At 43.7% G+C, this 23508-nt stretch overlaps 1 protein-coding gene across 1 annotated transcript in view; it reads right to left on the bottom strand.

The window, feature by feature from the left end:
- The window catches only part of KDM1B (lysine demethylase 1B), a 55464-nt gene extending 32115 nt beyond the window's left edge, over positions 1-23349 (bottom strand). The window contains exons 1-7 of the mRNA XM_062185394.1: positions 23272-23349; positions 18082-18181; positions 16616-16743; positions 16072-16161; positions 12391-12502; positions 9408-9524; positions 3864-3902 (exon numbers count right to left, since the gene is read on the bottom strand). Of these exons, the coding sequence (XP_062041378.1) occupies positions 3864-3902; positions 9408-9524; positions 12391-12502; positions 16072-16161; positions 16616-16743; positions 18082-18168 (573 nt within the window). The 5' untranslated portion in view covers positions 18169-18181; positions 23272-23349. The remainder of the gene's footprint in view (positions 1-3863; positions 3903-9407; positions 9525-12390; positions 12503-16071; positions 16162-16615; positions 16744-18081; positions 18182-23271) is intronic.
- Positions 23350-23508: the final 159 nt, after the last annotated feature.

Genomic DNA, 23508 nt, shown 5'->3' on the forward strand with positions numbered 1-23508 from the left:
GTCCAGTACAGATCTGGAGCAGGCGCAGTTCAGTTTAGTAGAGGTCTGTACACTCCTCAGCTACTTCCCACTCACTTGGCCTGCCCAGTCTCTGAGGGCATTCAGTCTGGCAGCGTTGCTCTCAAGGTCTGTTTTGGGTTTGCCTATTCTTGAACAGCCACAAAGAAAGGGGAGCTCCAGCTCCTTCCCCAACACATCAGGTCTGCCTCTACCAACCCCTTCCCAGCTCAGTACTAGGAAGTATTCAAGTCATGACACTCCAGCTGGACTGTGCAGAGGGCAGAATGCTGGTGCCTTAAAAATGAAAACCAGGGGCCAGCATTGTAAGTAAGTAATAAATAAAAGTAAATAAATAATATAAGTAGATAGATTAAAAAAAAATCACAAACACAAGCTTTCCTATTCTCTTCTATTTCCTAGGTCATGCAGATAGGTGTACAAATGAAGAGGTCCAGCCACCTCTCCATGTCTCCCCAGTCTTTCTTCCCCCTAGAAGCCCATCTGAGGGTACTGCACCCCAGCCTCTGCACTGGCTGTGACTAGTAACCACACTTGCTCTTGTTGGTCTCTATTCCTGGACACCTGGCTGCAATTCTGTCAATACACCATCAGAAATGTCAGCCTCGTCTCTAACACATATACCACAGAAAAAATGGTAATTTATACAATCACTGGGCTTAAACAGCATGTCCCCAAAATTCATCTCCACCTGGAACTTCAGAACATGACCTAGAGACTGCAGTGACGAGTCCACAAGCCAATGCTAATGACTAACAACTGCTGGCAACCCCTAGAAGCTGGAGGGAGCACGGGAGGAGCCTCTCCTCAAGGCTCTGTCAACACCCTGATTCCAGAACGATGACAGAGCATAGTTCTGCTGGTCAAGCTATCCAGTTTGTGGTAACTTGTTATAGCAATTTCAGGAAACTAACACACCCAAATTTTTATAAATTGCTTTAGGGGCCAGCTGTGTCACACAACAGGTTAAGCTGCTGCTTATAACTCTGGCATCCCATATTGGTGTGCCTGTTTTAAGTCCTGGCTACTCCACTTCTGATCCAGCTCCCTGCTAATGTGCTGGGAAGGCAGGGGATGACAACCCAGTACTTGGGCCCCTGCCACCCATGTGGTAGACCAAGATCGAGTTCCCAGCTCCGGGATTTAGTCTGGCCCAGCCCAGGCTGTTGTGGCCATTTGGGAAGTGAACCAGCAGATGGAAGATTTCTCTCTCTGCCTCTCCCTCTCTCTTGGTTACTCTGCCTTTCAAATAATAAACAAACAAATAAATCTTTAAAAAAAAAAGAAAAAGAAACTTTAAAAGTGACACTAGAATCCATAGAAATAAAAAAGGGTAAGGTAGGCCGGCGCTGCGGCTCACTAGGCTAATCCTCCGCCTTGCGGCGCTGGCACACCGGGTTCTAGTCCCGGTCAGGGCGCCGATCCTGTCCCAGTTGCCCTTCTTCCAGGCCAGCTCTCTGCTGTGGCCAGGGAGTGCAGTGGAGGATGGCCCAAGTGCTTGGGCCCTGCACCCCATGGGAGACCAGGAGAAGCCCCTGGCTCCTGCCATCGGATCAGCGCAGTGCGCCGGCCGCAGCGCACCTACCGCGGCGGCCATTGGAGGGTGAACCAATGGCAAAAGGAAGACCTTTCTCTCTGTCTCTCTCTATCACTGTCCACTCTGCCTGTCAAAAAAAAAAAAAAAAAAAAAAGGTAAGGTAGACAATTAGGGTTATAAATCTGCATCTGACAACTATTTTTTAACTGAATGCAAAAAAAAAAAATTATCTGGCAGATCGAATTCAGGGATGCCGGTAAATATTTTTCAGTTCTTGCATCCCATAAATATGGCCTCTGTCCAAAAGCTCAGATTCTTCAGGGTTCAAAATGGTCTCAACATTGAAGGACAGATAGGTAAGGTGCTTATAACTGCATTTTAAGTTATATTTCCTTTCTTGCTATACTCCCATATCTATACAAAATTCAGAAATTATTTTGGCCATTGCATTATTATGGGAATGTTTGAGGGCATAAACTTATTTAAAATCTCTCTCTCTCCCTCTAAATCAATCAATTACATATATAAAGCACACCTATTTCATACCTCTTTGTAACTGAATGGATTTAAAATTAATTTGCATATTAGTTCTTCCTCTGCCTGAAAATCCACTGTAGTCCCCAAGTTTTAGAAATCTAGAACCTCAAATTAACAATCCCAAATAACTGAAATCAGAATGACTCAGAATTCTTAGAATTTTAGAAACCCAGAATTTTAAAAATTATTTTTTAAAAGATTATGTTTGTTTATTTGAAAGGCAGAGTGAAAAAGAGAAGAGGGAGAGAGGGAGACAGAGATCCTCCATCCACTGGTTCATTCCCCAAATGTCCACAACAGCTGGGGCTATGCCAAGCTGAAGCCAGGAGTCTGGAGCTTCTTCCAGGTCTCCCACGTGGGTTCAAGAACCCAAGCACTTGGGCCATCTTCTGCTGCTTTCTGAGGCACATTAGCAGGGAGCTGGATTGGAAGTGGAGCAGCCAGGACTTGAATCAGCACCCTACGGTGCTGGCATAGAAGGTAGCTCCACCAGCTATGCCACAACACTGGTCCCCAAAAATTGTTTCTCAGACAGCCAATGGATCTGGTTCCATGTCATACTTGGATATCACTGTTTCACGAAGACATGAAATGAGACACACATAGCTCTTTCAGCTGGAGACGCTGCCTGCCCAACCATATCTGGGTGTGGATAGGACACAGCAGTTACACTAAGGTCAGAAGGCACAGGAACACACCTGCAGCTGAATCCAAGCCAAGACAATAAAATTATGGCCCTTTTGTTCTTTTCCTCGAAGAGTCAAATGGAGAAACAGTCACAAAATCACCCTTGAAATACAAGTGTGGCAAGTGTGATCCCAGCAGCAGTATCTTCCTTATTTCATTTTAATACGAAGCCAATGAACTTCGTCTTTTTGTAAGGTTTGGGATGAGATCACCTATAATATCACTATTCTAGTATTTTCCTAATACAGTTACTGCTATGGATTAAACAGAACTTGGGTCCCCAAACTCTTGCAGATATTTAAACTGTGAAGTCTTATGTTAATGACTGACAGATTCAGAATGCAGACTCGAACTAACTGGGACCTTTGAGAGGTGGGCCTGGTTGGGAGTCTTTAAGGTCATCAGGGCTTGCCTTCAGAAGACAGTTCTCAAAGTGGGCTGGTTATTTAGGCCGAGTTTGGACTCACTTCTCTCTGCTTCCTGGCTCACTATTAAATCTGCTGCTCTGTACCTACTCCACCAGGGCCAGCCTTCCCTAGATAGCAAGCTAAATGGGGCCACCCAATTCCGAACTGTGAACCTCCAAACTACAAACTCAAATAAACCTTCTCCTTCCCAAGAAGCCCCTCAGGAACTTCAATTAAAGTAACAAAGAGCTAACAGTTACCATTTTATATTATAAAGTTTTTGACTAGCAACCAAATGAAGAGAGACTCATAAAACTCATAAAATTTGCTGTGGAGGCCCGCGCTGTGGCACAGCAGGTTAAAGCCCTGGCCTGAGGTGCCAGCATCCCATATGGGCGCCAGTTCTAGTCCCGGCTGCTCCTCTTTCAATCCAGCTCTCTGCTATGGCCTGGGAAAGCAGTAGAGGATGGCCCAAGTCCTTGGGCCCCTGTACCCATGCGGAAGACCCAGAGGAAGCTCCTGGCTCCCGGCTTCGGATTGGCTTAGCTCTGGCCATTGCGGCCATCTGTGGAGTGAACCATCGGATGGAAGGCCTCTCTCTCTGTCTCTACCTCTCTCTGTAACTCTGTCTTTCAAATAAATCTTTAAAAAAAAAAAAAAACTGCGAGAGTACTCACTAGATCCTCAGGAAGGGAACAATGGTCTGAGGCCTCTGGCTGCAAGAGAAAACAAACTGTTAATCAGGTTTACTTATAAAATAATCATAAATGTCAATTTACCTTTAAGAAATTTTCCTTTTTCACCTCTTAAATTGGCAAAGACAAAAGTCCAATGAGGGGACAGCACTGTGGTGCAGCAGGATGTCAGTACCCCATGTGTGCACTGCAGTCCTGCAGTCCCAATTGCTCCACTTCCAATCCAGCTCCCTGCTAATGCACTTGGGAAAGTAGCAGCAGATGGCCCAAGTGCTTGGGCCCCTCTCACCCACATGGGAGACCTGGATGAAGCTCCTGGCTTTGGCCACTGCAGCCATTTGGGGAGAGAACCAGTGGATAGAAGCTCTCTCTCTCCCTCCCTCCCTCCAACTCTAACTTTCAAATAAATACTTTAAAAAAGTCCAATGAAACACTGTATAAGTGAGGATATGAAACAGATACTGAAATATAAATAACAACTGTGGAGAGCAAGTTGGCAAAGTATAAATATTTTAAATGCATATAATTTGGGATTATCTTGCATCATGGAAGATGTGCATAAAATATGTCCAGCAATTCTAACCTTGATATTATTTTCTGGGAAGTCCCTTGTACACCTGTACCAACAGAAGTACACACCCAAAAGTCCATCAACACCCATCATATCATATTTAGATAATGGCAATGAGAATAAACTATAGCCACACACTGCCACATACACTACAGCTCACAAACACACTGCTGAGCAAAAACAGTCCTACCATCCTGCAAGGGCTCCACTTACAGAGAGTTCAAAAGCAAGCAGGGGAATCCATAGGCCTGGATGACCCGAGTAAGCAGTCCCTTTAGGGGAGCAAGGATGGAGATTGTGATTGACAGCGGATACAAGAGGGCTTCTGGGGGCTGGTCAGTGTTCCATTCCTTGGGAGCCAGCCAAATAGGTGCTGTGTGAAAATTTATTGAGCAATGCATTTTGACTTATGTATTTTCTGTTTGAATGCTATGTTTCATTTCCTGTTTAATGTTGTTTAAATAACTAAAGATTGCTCTACTTTATGGCCTAGTAAGTCTGTTCTTTGGAATACTCACAAGAGTACTCACAAAAGTACTGTATGTAACAGCCAAAAACTAGAAACATCCCACATCCATGAATATGAGAATATATACAAGTGTACTTTAAAAAGTTCATGGGAAATGGAATTAAAAGAGAATTTTGATACAAAAGATATGTTTGAAACTCATGCACAGTTTTTTCATAATATGCATTACACAAAGTTTTTGAAGATTCCACCTACACTGAGGTAGATTCACACAATATACATAAATCGGAGCTTCAGGCATCAGCACGGATGCATATCCACAAACTCAATAATGGGTTGGGTATTTGCCCAGTGCCATGTTTCTATATCGGAGTGCCTTGGATTGAGAGTCCCAGTTCCGCTCCTTAACCTAGTTTCTTGCTAAAACAGACCTGGGGAGTCAGCAGATAATGGTTCACCTAATTGGGTCCCTGCCTCCTACAAGGGAGACCTGAACCGAATTCCTGGCTCTTAGCTTTGACCTGGATCAGTCCCAACCATTACAGGTATTTGGAGAGTAAACCAGAGGATGGGAGCTCTGTCTGTCTTAATCTCTCTCTGCTCCTCAATAAAACCTTAAACCTCAATATTGAGTAAAAAGTAAAGTTACAAAGGAACACAAAAAATATGGTATAATTTATAACCAGCCCCAAAAGATGCAAAACCTAACATGCTTGACCTTTCAGAAATACATGTTAACTTTGGAACAAAAGGCAAAGAAAAATATGAGATGCAGAGCTTGCAGGGGACAGAGTGGAAGATGACCACTGAGGAACACTGGGAAGCACAAAACCACAGCAATGCTAGCTCCTCAGTCTGGGAAATGAAGCCCTGCACCAGAGGTAGGCCCCTCCCATTTTTTCCTCTTCTCCCATTCAGAGAGCCCTCTACCCTGAAAGGTGAGTTTCAGAATCAATTGAATGAGTTTAGATCAGGTCTTACCAATTCCAAGACAATGGTCCCAGGCTCAAATCTGTGGTTTCCACTCCTCTGTCCCAAATCACCAACAGCAAAAATAAAAGAGGGGATACCACCACAGAGCCCAGGGACATTTTTAAAAGGAAGACAAGGGAACAATGTGAACAATCTAAATTTACAAAGTAGATAAAAATGACAAGTTCCTTGAAGAACACAACCTTCCAAAATGGAAAGAAGTCACAAACCACCTAAATAGCCAAATATCTATTTTTTTAAATTTTTTTTTAAATTTTTTTTTTACAGGCAGAGTGGACAGTGAGAGAGAGAGACAGAGAGAAAGGTCTTCCTTTTGCCGTTGGTTCACCCTCCAATGGCCGCCGCGGTTGGCGCGCTGCGGCCAGCACACCACGCTGATCCGATGGCAGGAGCCAGGGGCTTCTCCTGGTCTCCCATGGGGTGCAGGGCCCAAGCACTTGGGCCATCCTCCACTGCACTCCCTGGCCACAGCAGAGAGCTGGCCTGGAAGAGGGGCAACCGGGACAGAATCCGGTGCCCCGACCGGGACTAGAACCCGGAGTGCCAGCGCCGCAAGGCGGAGGATTAGCCTAGTGAGCCGCGGCGCCGGCTAAATAGCCAAATATCTATTAAATAAATTCAATCTATCATTTTCCTCTCAATATTTATTTGTTTGAGAGAGACAGAGATCTCCTATGTGCTGGTTCACTCCCTAAAATGAGCACAAAAGTCAAGACAGAGCCAGAAGTCAGGGACTCAATCCAGGTCCCTCATGTAGGTGGCAGGGACCCAACTACTTGAGCCATCACCTCTACTCCCAGGGAATGCACAGGCAGGAAGCTGCAGTCAGGATACAGACATGAGAAACAAATCTAGGCACTCCCATGTGGGAAGTGGGAACCTTAATTGTTAAGCTAAACACTAGCTCCTGAATCTACAATTTTTACATTTCTTACAAAGAAAACTACTGACCCAAATTGCTTAACTAGTGGAGTTGAACAAACACTAAAAAAGAACTAATACCAACCTCGAACAACAAACTTTACCTAAACAGAAAGGACTGTATACTTCACTCATTTTTATGCAGCTAGCAGAACCTGACAAGGATATTAGAAAAGGAGAAAGTGAGAGACAGCATCCACCGTGAGTACAGACGCCAAAGTCCTGAGCAGACGGAAGCACCTCCAGTGGCGGAGAGAAAGTATACATGCCAAGGACATGTGGGATTGTTTCCAGGCACACAACATTGTTTTAATACTCCAAAATCAGTACATATCACCAGAATAGCAGATTAAAGGAGAAAAACTACATGATCACCACCAAAGATGCAGAAAAAAGAATTTGACAAAATTCAACATCCATTCACAATTCACAAAGTTCTCAACCAACATGGAAAAGCATGGAACTTCAGTAGGATAAAGGGTGCCTACAAAAAACCACAGGTACACTACACTTGAAGAATACTGAAGCCCTTCCTCTGTGGTCAGGAGTAGGTAAGGGTGTCTGTTTCCACCACGGCTTCCCAACACTTTCACTGTGGTCCTGCCCAAGGTCACAGGACAAGAAAGTGCAAAGAGAAAAAAAATAAAATTCTTCTTTAAAAATACTGATTTATTTGAAAGGCAGAGTTACAGAGAAGGAGATACAGACACAGGGAGATAAAGAGAGGATCTTCAATCCACTGGTTCACTCCCCAGTGGAGGCAACAGCTGGAACTGGGACAAGCCAAAGCCAGGAGCCTGGAACTCCCATCAGATCTCCCAAGTGAGTACAGGGGCCCAATTACTTGGGCCAGTTTCTGCTGCTTTCCCAGGTGCATTAGCAGGAAGACAGATTGGAAGTGGAGTAGCAGGAACTCAAACCAGTGCTTATATGGGATGCCTCAGGTATGGTTTTGATATAAAGATCACTCTGAATCACAGGTCTGTAAACCTTTAAAACATGCCTTCCATAAGCATGTAATAAAATGCATTTTTTGAAGCTCTAATAGGATAAATGAATCATTAAGAGAGATTACTGTGGGGCTGGTGCTGTGGCATAGCAGGTGAAGCCGCTGCCTGCACTGCTGGCATCCCATGTGGGTGCCAGTTCAAGTCCTGGCTGCTCCAATTCCAATCCAGCGCGCTGCTATGGTCTAGGAAAACAGTAAAAGATGGCCCAAGTCCCTGGACCCCTGCACCCACGAGAGACCCAGAAGCAGCTCCTGGCTTCGGATCAGTGCAGCTCTGGCCATTGTGGCCAGGCCATAGCAGAGAGCTGGATTGGAAGAAGAGCAGCTGGGATTCAAACCGGCACCCATATGGGATGCTGGTGGGGCAGGTGGAGGCTTAGCCCATTACACCACAGCATCAGCTCCTCCAATCATTCTTTAAAAGGGAAATACTTGACCTAAAAAAGTATGTTACTGGTAATGATTATATATCTTTGTCAACATACTACAAACCACTGAAATGTATATATTAAAAAAGTAAATTTTACAATGATTCCTAATGTAACATATTCCACAGAGAAGCAACACTTGTGTACATCAATAGCTTTAACACATTAAAGTCATTACATGTTTTTATTTTTATTTAGTTTTAAAAGATTTATTTATTTGAAAGAGTTACAGAGACAGAGTCGGGGTGGGGGGGAGCTATCTTCCATCCATTGGTTTACTCCCCAGATAGCCACAATGGCCAAGACTAGGCCAGGCAGAAGCCGATCCAGGAGCTTCATCTGGGTCTCCCCTGTGGGCAGCAGGGGCCCAAGTATTTGGGCCATACCCCACTGCTTTTTTCCAGACCCTTAGCAGGGAGCTGGATTGAAAGTGGAGCAGCTCTAGGACACAAACTAGAGCCCAAATGGGATGCCTGCGCCCATGCAGAATTCCCGTGTCACATACCGACCCCCAGTTACACATTTTTAAACACTGAGTAATTGCCCAATTTCAGAAAAGACACATTATACCACCTATGGTTGATTCTGAACCACCAGACATGTCCATGTGCCCTTCTCCCTTACTAACAGCATCCTGCTTTGGTGTTGCAAGAGGCTCAGTTGGAAAACAACTTCGTTCTCACTGCAGTTCACTGCAGCTATATGATCCCATTCTTCTCAGTGAGACATAAATAGAAATCTACCCTTGGAACTCCAGGAAAGTGTCCCCAGTAAAACAGGGACAGACTTGGCTGACATAACCCTTGAGCCCTTTGCCCTTCCCTTCTTTTCTGCATAGAACTTGGACACAATGGATGACAGTACAGCAACTACACCGTGGCTTTAAGGATGCGGAACAAAACTAAAGGTAGCTTGACTAGAAACCAGAAGGAGATTCCTTGGGCAGATAAGCTGATCTATTTCCAAACTGCTAAGAATAAAAGAAAAGTGAAATTCCTAATTGGTTAAGCCACTGACTTAGGATTCTGTTACATGCACACCAATACAGCCCTGATTAATACAGTAAGCGAAAAGTACACACCAATATTATTTTCCGAAAAATTGCTAATTCAAAAGAAAAATCAGCAGATCATACCTTGACAGCAGTATTTGGCTTCATACCACATCGGTAAGTCTTCGCTATCTGTGGTGTAAGCTGGATTTCCTTGGTAAGTTGCCTCCATTTTCTACACTCAGGTTTTGTACACTGAACCTAGATGAGAAGGAGTAAGTCAAGACCAATAAACTGTCGAAGGGTAGGTGTTGTGGCACAGCAGGTTAAGCCGCTGCTTGGGATGACCACATTCAATATCAGAGTGCTTGTCTGAATCCTGGTTACCCCACTTCAAAGACAGCTTCTTGCTAATACATCCTGGGAGGCAGCAGATGATGGCTCAAGTACCTAGGCCCCTTCTAACAATGTGGGAAACCGCCTTGGAAGTTCCAAGTTCCTGGCTTTGGCCCGGTCCAGTCCTGGCCATTGCAGGCATTTGGGGAGTGAACTAGTGGATAGATGCGCTCTCACTTCTCTCACCCCTTTTCCCTCTCCCTCTGTCACTTTGGCTTTGCAGTAAGTAAAAACATTAAAAAAAAAATTGGCTAATTCTCAGTTGCCATTTCTATTCTCCACCACTATACTCTACTGTGTGATTTAACCAAACTTTGGGCAATCTTGAATATTCTTTCCTCTCTCCTGCATTATGACTACCTATACAACCCACTTAGAAGAAAACAGCATAGGTAAATCTTTATTACCCCTCCTTTGCAAATGGATTCTGAGCTACTACACTAAAAGTACAAGGATGGGAAAAATATAGATAAACTGATCATCATCAAAATTTAAAACTTTTCTACATCAAAGGATGCCATTGAAGTAGAAAGATAACATATAGAACATACTTACAAATCACAGATAAGAAAAGGGTTTAGTGTCTAGAACATACAAAGAACTCTTATAATTCAATAAGAGGAAGACAATACAATTTAAAAGAGGGTAAAGGACTTGAACAGACACTTCCCCAAAGAAGATACCCAATGGCCAACAGACACATGAAAAGATGTGTTAGCCACTGGGGAAATGCAAATCAAAACCACAATGAGTTACCATTTCACACCCACTAGGGTGGCTAGCATCAAAAAACAAATCAAGAGTTGGGTAAGGATGTGCAGAAACCTGAACTTTCACATCCTGCCGTTGGGGATGAAAAATGGTGCAGCAGCCACAGAAGTTTGGAGGTCCCTCAAAAAGTTCAACATTGAATTCTCATGACCCACAGCAATTCTGTTCCTAGATACATAGTCAAAGAATTGCTAACAGATATTCAAACACACAGATGAATATGAATGTTCAAATTAGCACTCTTCAACTATTCACAACTGCTGAAAGATGGAAATGATCCAAATGTCTATCAAACAATGAATGGATGAACAAATTGTGGCATATCCACAAAATGGAGTATTACTCCAAGAAAGAATAAAGTTCTGGGGCCAGCACTGTGGTGTAGCGGGTAAAGCCGCCGCTTTCAGTGCCGGCATCCCATATGGGCACCAGTTCAAGTCCCAGCTGCTCCACTTCCAATCTAGCTCTCTGCTGTGGCCTGAGAAAGCAGTAGAAGATGGACCAAGTTCTTGGGCTCCTGCTCTCGCGTGGGAGACCCGGAAGAGGCTCCTGGATTCGGATCGGCTCAGCTCTGGCCGCTGCAGCCAACTGGGGAGTGAACCAGCAGATGGAAGACCTGTCATTCCCTTTCTGCCTCTCCTTCTCTCTCTGTGTAACTCTGACTTTCAAATAAATAAATAAATCTTAAAAAAAAAAAAAAAAGAATAAAGTGCCGACACATGGGACAGCATAGAGAAGCCTCAACACCATTACACTAAATGAAGAGGTCACACGCTGCCTGACTCCACTGATGTGAAACATTCAAAAGAGGTAAATCTACACAGACAGAAAGGAGATGCGCAGCTGCAACGGATGAGGGGAGGGAGGACTTGGAGTGACTGCTTAATGGGCTAAAGACTTCCTTTGTGGATGATGCAACAGGAATCAGAGGGTGTAATTGCAAAATGCATGATTATACTAAATTCTATAAAACTGTACACTTTAAAATGGTTAATTCTATGTTTTATGAATTTCACTTCAACCAAAAACATTTTAAGTGTCTACAGAGCAGCTCAGAATAACCTATACTTTTAAAAATCAAATCACTATTAAATTGTGCTAATTTATACAGTATGTGCAATCATTAAAATATATTTTCAAAGAACAGTTAAAGGGAAAAATAGATAATATAAAGTTAAAATAATTTTAAATGCCTAAAAGTTATAAAAATTTGTATCCAAAGCATGATTTTAAACGTAAGATCTATACATAAAACAGAAAATTATGCTTAAAGAAATTTAAAAAAATGAACAAAGAATGAAAAACAGCTAAACCATACTTAGCCACGGCTATCACCAGCAGGTGAATCTTTAGTTTCTTTACAACAGAGAACTTGTAAAAAGTTCATGGAAAATGTATGTTATGAAAATTAGGCACAGATCTAAACACTTTTTATAACAAAATACATTTTTAAAGACTTATTTATTTGAGAGGCAGAGTCATAGACAAGAGAGGGAGAGACAAAGAAAAGGGTCTTCCATCTGCTGGTTCACTCCCCAAACGGCCCCAATGGCTGGAGCTGGGCCAATCCAAAGCCATGAGCTTCTTCCTGGTCTCCCAGGTGGGTACCCAAGCACTTGGGCCATCTTCCACTGCTTTCCTAGACCAACAGCAGGGAGTTGGATCAGAAGTAGAGCCCCTGTGGGATGCCAGCACTGCAGAAAGAGGCTTAACCTTCTACGCCACAGCGCTGGCCCCTACACTTATCTGTCAATTGCATTTTTCCATGACTATTTTAAAGTATTCTCATATTGAGTTATTTAAGCATCCTATAAATACAAAAATAGCATTTCCTTTAAGAGTCATAGAAATAACAATAAATATAATGAAAGAATGGCTTCCCAAAGCAGTTTTTTTCAATTGCTCCTTTTAACTGCAGAGGCACAGGGGCATCACAGAAACAGAGCACCATCCTTCTTACCCAGTAGGGGAGTTGCTGATCGGCCATGAAAGCTTTGGGGCTAGGTTCTGTTTTGCCATTGCTAGTCCATATTTTTTTCCATGCAGTATATTTGTCATATCCATCCTTATGGCTGAAAAACACCAAAAATAAATATATCAAGTAATAAGTTAATCAGGTTTTCAGAACAGGAGGCAGATTAGTACTTCTGTATAAAGGACTGAACTACCCTAGTTATAGCAGAGGGGCAGTGATTATGGTACCCATGAAACAGGCTGTCAGAAGAATAGTTTTATCAGTTCTAGTATCTAAATCCTAAGGCAGCCTCCTTTAGAAAAGTTACACCAGTATATGAAATTAAGTACAATCACAAAATGCTCAACTGCAAGCAGAGAAGACAGAAAAAGAAGAGAAAAAGAGAAAAATGTATCATATAAAGAACAGTTACCAAAGTGATATATTTTAATCCAATGATACCAATGAGCACTTAAAACATGAATAGGGCAAACATTTGGCACAGTGGTTAAGGCACCACTTGGAATGCAAACACTCCATACGGGAGTGCCTTGGTTGGAGTTCCAGCTCTGCATCTGAATCTGGCTTCCTGCCAATGCAGCACCTTGGGAGGCAGCAAGGTGATGGCTCAAGAGGTAGGATCCCTACAACCCACATGGAAGAACCAACACTGAGTTCCTAGCTCCTCACCTTGGCCTGCTGCTGTATTGCAGACATCTGAGGACTGAACCAGTGAATACAAGATCTCTTTCAGTCACTCTCTGTTTTTCAAGTTAAAATTAAAAACAAACAAACAAACAAACAAAAAAAACCATGAATAGTGGAGGTGGCATCATGGCACAACAGGTTAAGCTGCTGCCTGAAATGCTGGCATCCCATTGGTGCTGGTTTGAGTACCAGTTTTTCCACTTCCAATTTAGTCTCTTGCTAATGCATCTGGGAAAGCAAAAGATGACCCAACTGCATGAAACCCCACCACCCAAGTGGGAGGGGCTAGAATTCCAGGCTCCTGGCTTAGGCCTGGTCCAGTCCTGGCCATTGCAACACATAGGCAATAAACCAGCGGATGGAAGATCTCTGTCTAACTCTGCCTTTCCAATAAATAAATAATCTTCTTAAAAAAATAAATAGTATAGGGGCCAGCGCTGTGATGTAGCGGGTAAAGCTGCCGCCTACAGTGCCAGCATCTCATATGGTAGCCGGTTCAAGACCTGGCTGCTCCACTTCCAATCTGCTGTGGCCTGGGAAAGCAGTGGAAGATGGCCCAAGTCTTTGGGCCCCTCCGCCCACATGGGAGTCTTGGAGGAAGCTCCTGGTTCCTGGCTTCACATAGGCCCAGCTCCAGCCATTGCAGCCATTTGGGGAGTGAACCACCGGATGGAAGCTCTCTCTCTCTCTCTGCCTCTCCCTCTCAGTAACTCCACCTTTCAAATAAATAAATAAATCTTAAAAAAATGGATAGTATAAAGACATAAATCAGACTGTCAGCTGGATTTTAAAAACCGTATGTTGTATACAAGGAAACAATTCTAAATACAAAGGTTCAAATTTAAAAGTAAAGAAATGGAAAAGATATACCATGCTAACACTAATAAAAAGATAGTTGTAGCAGCCATATTAATTTGAACCACAGGCATTATCAGGATATAACAAGGACAAGGCATATTATATATTACATAAAGGGATCAATTTTCAGAGATATAATAATAATGCTAGATGTGTAATGCAATTAACAGATTTAAAATACAGGAGTTAAAAACTTATAGAACAGAAAGGAAAATACATATATAGTACAGTTCAGTACAATTGGAGACTTTGAGAGACAATTAAATGGCATATTTAAGACACTTTCTTTAGTAACTGAAAGATCAAGTAGGAAACGAAAGAATATATTAAGACCCAAACAGCACTATCAATCAGCTTGATATAGCTGACATTTATAGACCACTCCATCTGACAACAGCAGAACACACATTTTTCTCCACTTCAGATGGGAATACCAAGATAAACTACATTATAGATCATGAAGCAACCTCGACAAATTTTTTTTAAAAGATTTATTTATTTATTTGACAGGCAGAGTAACAGAGATGCAGAGGCAGAGAGAGAGAGAGAGGTCTTCCATCTACCAGCTCACTCCCCAAATGGCCTCAATGGCCAGAGCTGGGCCAATCTGAAACCAGGAGCCTCCTCTGGGTCTCCCACGTGGGTGCAAGGGCCCAAGCATTTGGGCCATCTTCCACTGCTTTCCCATGCACACAAGCAGGGAGCTGGATCAAAAGTGGAGCAGCCAGGACTAGAACTGGCATCCATATGGGATGCCAGCACTGCAGACAGAGGCTTTACCCACTATGCCAGCCCTGATTCCAACAAATTTAAAACATAGCAATCATACATAGTATATTCTCAACCATTACAGAATTAAACTACAAATAAATAACAGGAAACTTACTGGAGATGTCTCAGATATTTAGGAATTAAACAATTTACTTCTAAATAGGTCTAAGAGGGAGATTCAAAGGAAATTTAAAAATATTTTTAATTGCATATAAGTGAAAATAAACATTATCAAAATTTGTGGAATAGAGCAAAACCTGTGCTTGGATGGAAATTTATAGCATTAAATGTACTTATTGGGAAAGAAGAAAGATCTATGATTAATAGCATCAGCTTCCCATTTGGGGAACTAGAGAAGAGAAATTTAAGCATAAACAGAAGAAACTCATTAATCAAAATTAGAGAATAAATTAATGAAATTAAAACTATCGGGGGCCGGCACTGTGGCACAGAGGCACAGAGGGTTAACGTCCTGGCCTGAAGTGCCGGCATCCCATTTGGGCACCAGTTCTAGTCCCAGCTGCTCCTCTTCTGATCCAGCTCTCTTCTACAGGCTGGGAAAGCAGTAGAAGATGGCCCAAGACTTTGGGCCCCTGCACCCACGTGGGAGACCTGGAAGAAGCTCCTGGATCAGCACAGCTCCAGCCGTTGCAGCCAACTGGGGAGTGAACCAGTGGATGGAAGTCCTCTCTCTCTCTCTCTCTGCCTTTCCTCTCTCTGTGTAACTCTTTAAAATAAATAAATCAACCTTAAAAAAATTGAAACTATTAAAACAGAAGCAGTGGGGCCAGCGCTATGGCATAGTGGGCTATGCCTCTGCCTGCAGCACTACATCCCATATGGGCGCTGGTACAAGTCCTGGCTGCTCCTCTTCTGATCCAGCTCTCTGCTGGCCTGGGAAATCAGTGGAAGATGGCCCAAATGCTTGGGTCCCTGCACTCACACAGGAGACTCAGAAGAGGGTACTGGTTTCGGATTGGCCTAGCCCTGGGGAGGAAGAACTTTCTCTCTGTCTCTCCCTCTGTCTGTGACTCTATCCCTCAAATAAATAAATAAATTAAAAACCAAACAACAACAAAACAAACAGAAGCAACAGCTCCAAGATTTTCTAGAACTTGCATGCACAGAATTACTGTCTCATGGTAGACATTTTTCGATCCCTAAGTTTAACTAGGCACACCTACCAAGAATAGCATCAAAGTTCTGGTCAACGACATACTCATCACAGGCTCATTGAAAGAGTCTGATAATCCAGTAAGCCTGGAGGCCAAGCCTTAACCCTCCGGTCCACTCCACTGCCCCACCACTATTCCCTCCACCATGGAAACCACAAACAATTAATGAACAAACCTTCTGTAGTAATGGTCAAAGCATTCATTACAGAAATGTTCCCCACATGAGAGGTGATACCATCGGGACGTGTAGCCATTTTTTGCACATCTGAAAATAGCAAAACATGTAGCTTTGGTAAAGAATAAACATTTCTATCATTTCCACTTAAGACTTCTGATGACCACGAGCTAACAGGGGAATCTGGAATGCACAACTGGTAGATAATACAGGCTGAATACCCTCATTCAGTATGCTTGGGACCAGAAGTATCTCAGTATTGGATTTTTTAAGATTTTTGAATATTCATTTTATACACAATGAGATATACTGAGGATAGGACCCAGGTCTCAACCCAAATGAGTGTGATCTTTCCCATTAGACTAGGTGTTTTGGGGGAGCACTGAGCACGGCGTGGTATGTACAGAACATCCTGGCAGTAGCTCTATTAGATGACTTACAGTATTTTTATCTATCTTTGGAAAAAATCACCTCCAAGAATGATGTTCCCAGAGAATGGTCTCCTGGGGAGAAATACGAGGCCTACACACACTCTCTCACCAACCTTTCAGAAGCACTTGCAAAGCACACAGGACACGCTGCTGTGCAGCCGGCCTTTTCACATTTCCTGTACTTCTTCTCTGACCCACCATCTTCATCCTCTTCTGCTGTCTCTGTTGCTTTCTTCTTTGCCTATAGGAGAACCAGCTAATACTAAAATTTTGCCAGAATGACCAGGGGTAAACGCAGTGGAAGGTTTATAATTGAAATCATGTCCACGTTGTAAGTACTAAATGAGAAGGTCCATCCTGTAGACAGAGACAGGCAATACACCAATCTTTTGCTGTGCAAATAATTCACTAACTTAGTAGAGACACAGATATAGCACTTTAAGAGTAGGTATCTGAGGGGCTGGTGCAGTGGCATAGTGGGTTAAGCCACCACCTGCAGTGCCAGCATCCCATATGGGCACTGGTTCAAACCTTGGTTGCTCCACTTCTGATCCAGCTCTCTGCTGTGGCCTGGGAAAGCAGTAAAAGATGGCCCAAGTCCTTGGGCCCCTTCACCCATGTGGGAGACCTCTCTCTCTGCCTCTCCTTCTCTCTCTGTGTAACTCTCTGTGTAACTCTTTCAGGTAAATAAATAAACCATAAAGGGGGGGGGGGGGGGCAGTGCTGTGGCTCACTTGGTTAATCCTCCATCTGCGGTGCCGGCATCCCATATGGGTGCCGGGTTCTGGTCCCGGTTGCTCCTCTTCCAGTCCAGCTCTCCGCTGTGGCCCAGAAGGCAGTGGAGGATGGCCCAAGTGCTTGGGCTCCTGAACCCACATGGGAGACCAGGAAGAAGCACCTGACTCCTGGCTTCGGATCGGCGCAGCGCCAGCCGATTTGGCCATTTCGGAAGGAAGACCTTTCTCTCTGTCTCTTTCTCTCTCACTGTCTATAACTCTACCTGTCAAATATTTTTTAAAAATTTTTTTTAAAAAGTAGGTATCTGACAACTAAGATTTGTGTGAGCCTTTCTCTGGAAAAAGTGTCATCAGTCAAAATGAACAAAGTCATTCTCAAATCAAAAAAATTTTTTTCTCCACTGAGAGTAGTTACACCCTCTCAGTATCACAGATTTAAAAAATTTCATCATTCAATTTTTTTTTTTAAATAAGACCTACCAAGACCCTCCAATGCCCAACCAACTACAAGCTGACAACCAAAGTCCTACAAACAGCTCCCAAGCCAAGCACATCTGGCCCAGTCTGATATCCTGGATGCAACCTCAGAGATTCTCTGAACATCCTATGCTAATGCATACTCTGTGCCTGTATATTTGCAGGTCTCTTTACCAGATAGGCCACGATTTCTTACATTCTACCACTTATTATATTGTAGTATCAATGTATTGTGGAATTTCTCCACTTGACTACAAGTAACTTGAGGATTGGAATTGTGTTTGTTCACCCCCAATTCTCCAGTCCTGATCATAATAATTCTGTGTGTTCAAAAAAAGTACATGGAACAAACAAAGGAGTAATACCTGCCTCCCGGAGCTTCTCAAAGGAAGACTATCTGGAGAATGATCAAAAGATGATCTTTTCTTTGTCCTCCCTCGTGGGGTTGCCATTGTATCAGAAAGTCTGCAAAAAACAACAAAAAATTAACATTAAATATTAGCATCTGTAGTGTTTTCAGAATTATCGATCAATCTAGCAGGTATGAGCACATAGTCTCTGAGCATTCAAATTATAAAGTTGGTATGGGAGGAGTATCCTTTAGACAGAGCAGGAAAATTAAACAACACGACCTATTCAAAGCACCACAACCAGCACGTTCTATTAGATGAACATTGTCTATTAACACTGACACATTTAAATATGAGAAACACAACACACAAATAACCAAAAAAAAAAAAAATTTACACAGCTTTCTGTAAAATTCAATAAGGAAAACCACCTAGTTTTTGTCTTTTATGTTCCTTTCCATCTTACCATCTTCTTAGGAGTTTCTGAATTTCAATCTCTTGCTATACTTTCAAAGAAAATCATATCTGATTTTAGTGAAACTCAATAAATAAATACCAAAATCTAGATTAAAGCACTGATATCTTGAAAGATAGAATGGTAGAATGTTACGAGGTCTCAAAGCACTCTAATGACAGTATGGTGAAACAAGCATTAAGGACTAAAGTGCACTCTGGCCTCAGAATCAGCCCTTAAGGTATTCGGATCCAGCTAAAAAGCCCATGAGAGTTTCTAAGGCATGGAAAGCCAAGACATTGTGGCAAAAAAAAAAAAAAAAAAAAAAAAAAAAAAAAAAAAAAAAAAAAAAAAAAAAAACCCTAAATGAAAGATCTCTGTGAGTGAGATCCCAGTGGAAAGAACGAGCCATCAAAGAAAGAAGTACCTCTCTCTGAAGGGAAGAAAGAACTTCCACTTTGATAAAGTCGGAGTTTGTGAACTCAAGAGGCTTCCATAGCCTTAGCAGCTCATGACAAGAGCCTCAGGTGATAACTGACATCATAAATAAGAGTGTCAATTGTTAAATCAAAAACAGGGGTCACTGTGCACTTACTCCCCATGTAGGATCTTTGTCCTTAATGTGTTGTACTATGCAAATTAATGGTAAAACTACTACTCAAACAGTACTTTATACTTTGTGTATCTGTGTGGGTGCAAACTGTTGAAATCTTAGTATATACCAAGTTGATCTTCTGTATATAAAGATAATTGAAAATGAATCTTGATGAAGAATGGGATGGGAGAGAGAGTGAAAGATGGGATGGTTGGGGGAGGGAGGGAGGTTATGGGGGGAAAAGTTGCTATAATCCAAAATTTGTACTTTCGAAATTTATGTTTATTAAATAAAAGTTTAAAAAAACAAAAAAGAACTAGAGTGCAGGGACCAGCACTGTGACATAGCAGGTAAAGCTGCCGCCTGCAGTGTCAGCATTCCATACGAGCACCTGGCTGCTCCACTTCCCATCCAGCTCCCTGCTAATGCACCTGGGAAAGCAATGGAAAATGGCCCAAGTTCTTGGGCACTTCACCTATGTGGGAGACCTGGAAGAAGCTCCTGGCTCCTGACTTCAGATCGACCCAGTTCTGGCTGTTGCAGCCATTTGAGGAGTGAATCAGCGGATGGAAGATCAATCTCTCTCTACCTCTGCCTTTCAAATAAATAAATAAATCTTAAAAAAAAAAAAAAAGAAAAAGAAAGAACTAGCACGTAAGGGGCCAGCACTGTGGCTTAACGTGTTAAGCTGTTGCTGTTACACATTTTCTCCTTCCCAGTATAAAAGGCAAGCTATTCCCAACATAAGTTCGGTCTTTTTTTCTTTTTTTTAAAGCTTGCTTTATTTATTTATTTAAGAGGCAGAGTTACATATGGAGAAAGGGAGAGCCAGAGAGAGATCTTCCATCTGCTGGTTCACTCCCCAAATGGCTGCAACAGCTACAGCTGGGCCAGATGGAAGCCAGTAGCCTCTTCTGGGTCTCCCACACAGGTGCAGGGGCCCAACCACTTGGCATTCTCTGCAGCTTTCCCAGGCCAACAGCATGGAGCTGGATCAGAAGTAGAGCAGCCAGGACTCGAACTGGCACTCATATGGGATGCTGGAACTGCATTAACCTATTATGACCCAGCACCAGCCCCTATGGGTCAGGAATTCAAAAATGGAAAAGTATAATAAAATGAAAATTCCACATAAATATTCTTAATCTCCAGGAAAAGATCTGAGGAGCTTGTAATCCTGTTGTTTCACATTTCTTGGTTCTAACATAACATTTTTTTGGGACATCACATGGAAAAATTTTCAATTCACCACATATACTGACTCTGCGAAATCTTGAGATAAATGTTTATGTATAGGGCCCGGTGCTGTGGCACACCAGGTAAAGCTGCCGCCTGCAGCACTGGCATTCCATATGGACACTAATTCAAGTCCCAGCTGCTCCACTTCTGATCCTGCACTCTACCATGGCCTGGGAATGCAGTGGAAGATGGTCCAAGTCCTTGGGCCCCTGCACCTGCGTGGGAGACCTGGAAGAAGCTCCTGGCTCCTGGGATTGGAATGGCACAGCTCCAGCTGTTGCGGCCACCTGGGGAGTAAACCAGAGATGGAAGACCTCCTTTTCTCTCTACCTCTGCTTCTCTGTAACTCTGCCTTTCAAATAAACAATTAAATCTTAAAAAAATGTTATGTGTTATCTTCCTTTGACTTAGTATTCACTTTCTCAGAAACAATACTGTGCTAGCTATGAACACAGAAGCCCTGCACATTCTGAACTGCATTCTAGTAAGCATTAAATTGCCATTTGGCTCTACAGCACACATTATTCTGCGAGGTAAAGCTCTCATAGCATTAAAATTACCATCTACCTATTAGTATAACTGCACTTAAAGGTGGTTTTCTGCATTTTCAAAAACCTATTCAACCCAACAAACCTCTTCACATATAAATGAGTATACTAATCATTTTATAAATCTTTTTATATGAAATGTATATCCAGTATTATTTTAAAAAACCCACAAATACAGTATATCTGGATGCACACATATGTGTAAATATATAAAGATCACAGAAAACGCACATTATGAAAAAAAACTAGCATGGATTTCAAACAGTTTATGCACCAAAATAAATTTACTGTTTTAACTCCACTCAATTTTCATGAACTTTTTGAAACCACTTTGTCAATAAAATCATCCTAGATCCATGCTGGTTTGACCCTGTCACTTGAAATGCATGTGTTCAGCTGGCACTGTAGTACAGTAGGTTAAGATGACTATGATGTAGGGATCACATGGCTGCTGGTTCGAGTCCCAGCTGCTCCACTTCCAATCCCGCTCTCTGCGCCTGGGAAAGCAGCAGAACAGGGACCAACTGCTTAGACCCTTGCCACCCACACAGAAGATTCTGACAGAGTTCCAGGTTCCTGGCTTCCAGCTGACCCAGCCATTTGGCCCACCCAGCTGTTGCAGCCATTTGGGAAATGAACCAATGGATGGAAGATCTCTCTTTCTCCCTCTGCTTTTAAAATAAATTAAGTCTTTTAAAAAAGCACCAAAAAAAGAAATGCATATATTCCTGAAAACGATTATATAATTTCATCAAATAGTTTATATACTGGAAAACAGGTATTTAATATAACACATAATATAGGAAGTGGATATGAAAAATCAGCTATAAAAGCCTTCATTTTTCCATCTTTAATTATACAAATGAAGGTCACGTGCCTCTGTCCTTTCTGAGCACTTAATGTTATTCTTATATCTCCACTGTTGCTGGGTCCTTGGTCTAAAATCAAAGATAAAAACGAAGTTAAAAGCATGAAAATTATTGTGTGTTAAACACAATCTTAGAAATCGTGCTCAAAGTATCACTAAAACCAACTAGTGTACTGAAAGTGTTTTCATGTTCAACATTATTTGATGAGCATATTTATTCTTAATTTTAAATTCACCACTTAGGTTGTAATGTGATAAAAAAGAAAAAGGTGAATGTTTTTGTGGTAAATGCAGAGGTAAATGTTATCAATGCCTAGATTTCTATCTTAATTATCTTCAGCTTTTTTGGAAGCAGTTTATTCAAAATTATTTTTTAAAAAGCACTCATTGAATTCATGAAAATATGAATGAAAAGATCTGCAGGTTGGAATAAAAATTTACAGTGGCGTCAGCAGAATTCCTAAAAATAGGGTAAACTACTAGAAACTTCTTCAGAGAACAGACGCAGGTATCTGGGCCACTTAAAATCAGGCAGGATTAGCGCTTTCTTATTCCCACACTGACTAGGTTTTCCGCAATACTGAATTATTCAATATTCAATATCCAGTTCAATAACTGAACCCCTCCCCCCTTGCTGGGAACCTTTTGTTGACTACTTTCTCCGCCTTGATATATTAATTATTAATGATAATTTTCTCACGTGCCTCTCAGGGAAAGCTTCCACTTGTCTTTCCGCCCCCAAAATAGATTAAAACACAGAACAGGACCAGCAAAAGCCTTGGGTCGCGCGCGTGTCTCTGCAGGGCTCGGGGAGGCCCCCGGCTGCGGCGGCCTGGGGCGGGGGGAGTCCCGCACGCGGCTCAGGGAACGCGGGGCCTCTAATCCGCTGGCTTCCGACCAGCGAACCCCGATTTCCCCCGGCGGGGCCTTGCACCTGCCAGCTGCCGGCTGCACCCAGCAGCTGCTCCAGGCGAGCGGCCGCCTCGGGGCCAGGCGGCACGGCGGCAGCCGGGCAGCGCCGACCAAGCCCACGCGCGGCCGCCGCGCCGAGGTTCCCACCACACCTGCGAGGCCGCCGCCCGGGCGGACGTGGGGCGCAGCGAGGGGCCGCCGCGGCAGGCGCCCCCCACCCCGACACGAGGGGCGGAGACGGGGCTCCGAAACCCCCCGGGGCCGCAGCCCACAGCTCCCGGGGCAGCGGAGGCCACCGCGCCGGCCACAGGCTGTCCACGTCCCTTCGGAAGTCGGTGCCGGGCTCACCTCAGAAGAGGTGTGAGGGGCCTGGGGAGACGGCGCTGCTGCGAGAAAGCAAACAGCGTGCAGGGGACCCCGTCGCCCCAACATCACCCTGCACCCCCTTTCAATCGGGGGCGCCCAGGACCAGAGCCCGGTGCACCCGTCCACCTCCCGCCCCGGCGACCCGCGCTGCACCCCGGCCCAGCCGCATCGTGAGGCGCTGTCACCCGCTCCCCGCCGCCGCCCCCGCGTCGCAATCCCCCACCTCGGAGCGCCTGCGAGGCCGTGCGCGCCTCGCGCTCGGCGAACAGGACCCGCGCCGCGAGCCGCAGCCCAGCTCGGCCGCCGCCACCGCTTCCGCCCCTCTGGCGGCGTGACCCGGAGTGGGAGGAGCCGGCAAGCCCAGGAGGAGGCCGGCCCTCGCCTTCGCCGGCGCCGCGGCGCTCGCCCCGCCCCCGCCATTTCCGCCGCTGCGCAAAACCCGGAGAGCTGGGCGAGTGGG

Source organism: Lepus europaeus, chromosome 3 (genome assembly GCF_033115175.1).
Source record: "Lepus europaeus isolate LE1 chromosome 3, mLepTim1.pri, whole genome shotgun sequence".
NCBI classification, from domain to species: Eukaryota; Metazoa; Chordata; class Mammalia; order Lagomorpha; family Leporidae; genus Lepus; species Lepus europaeus.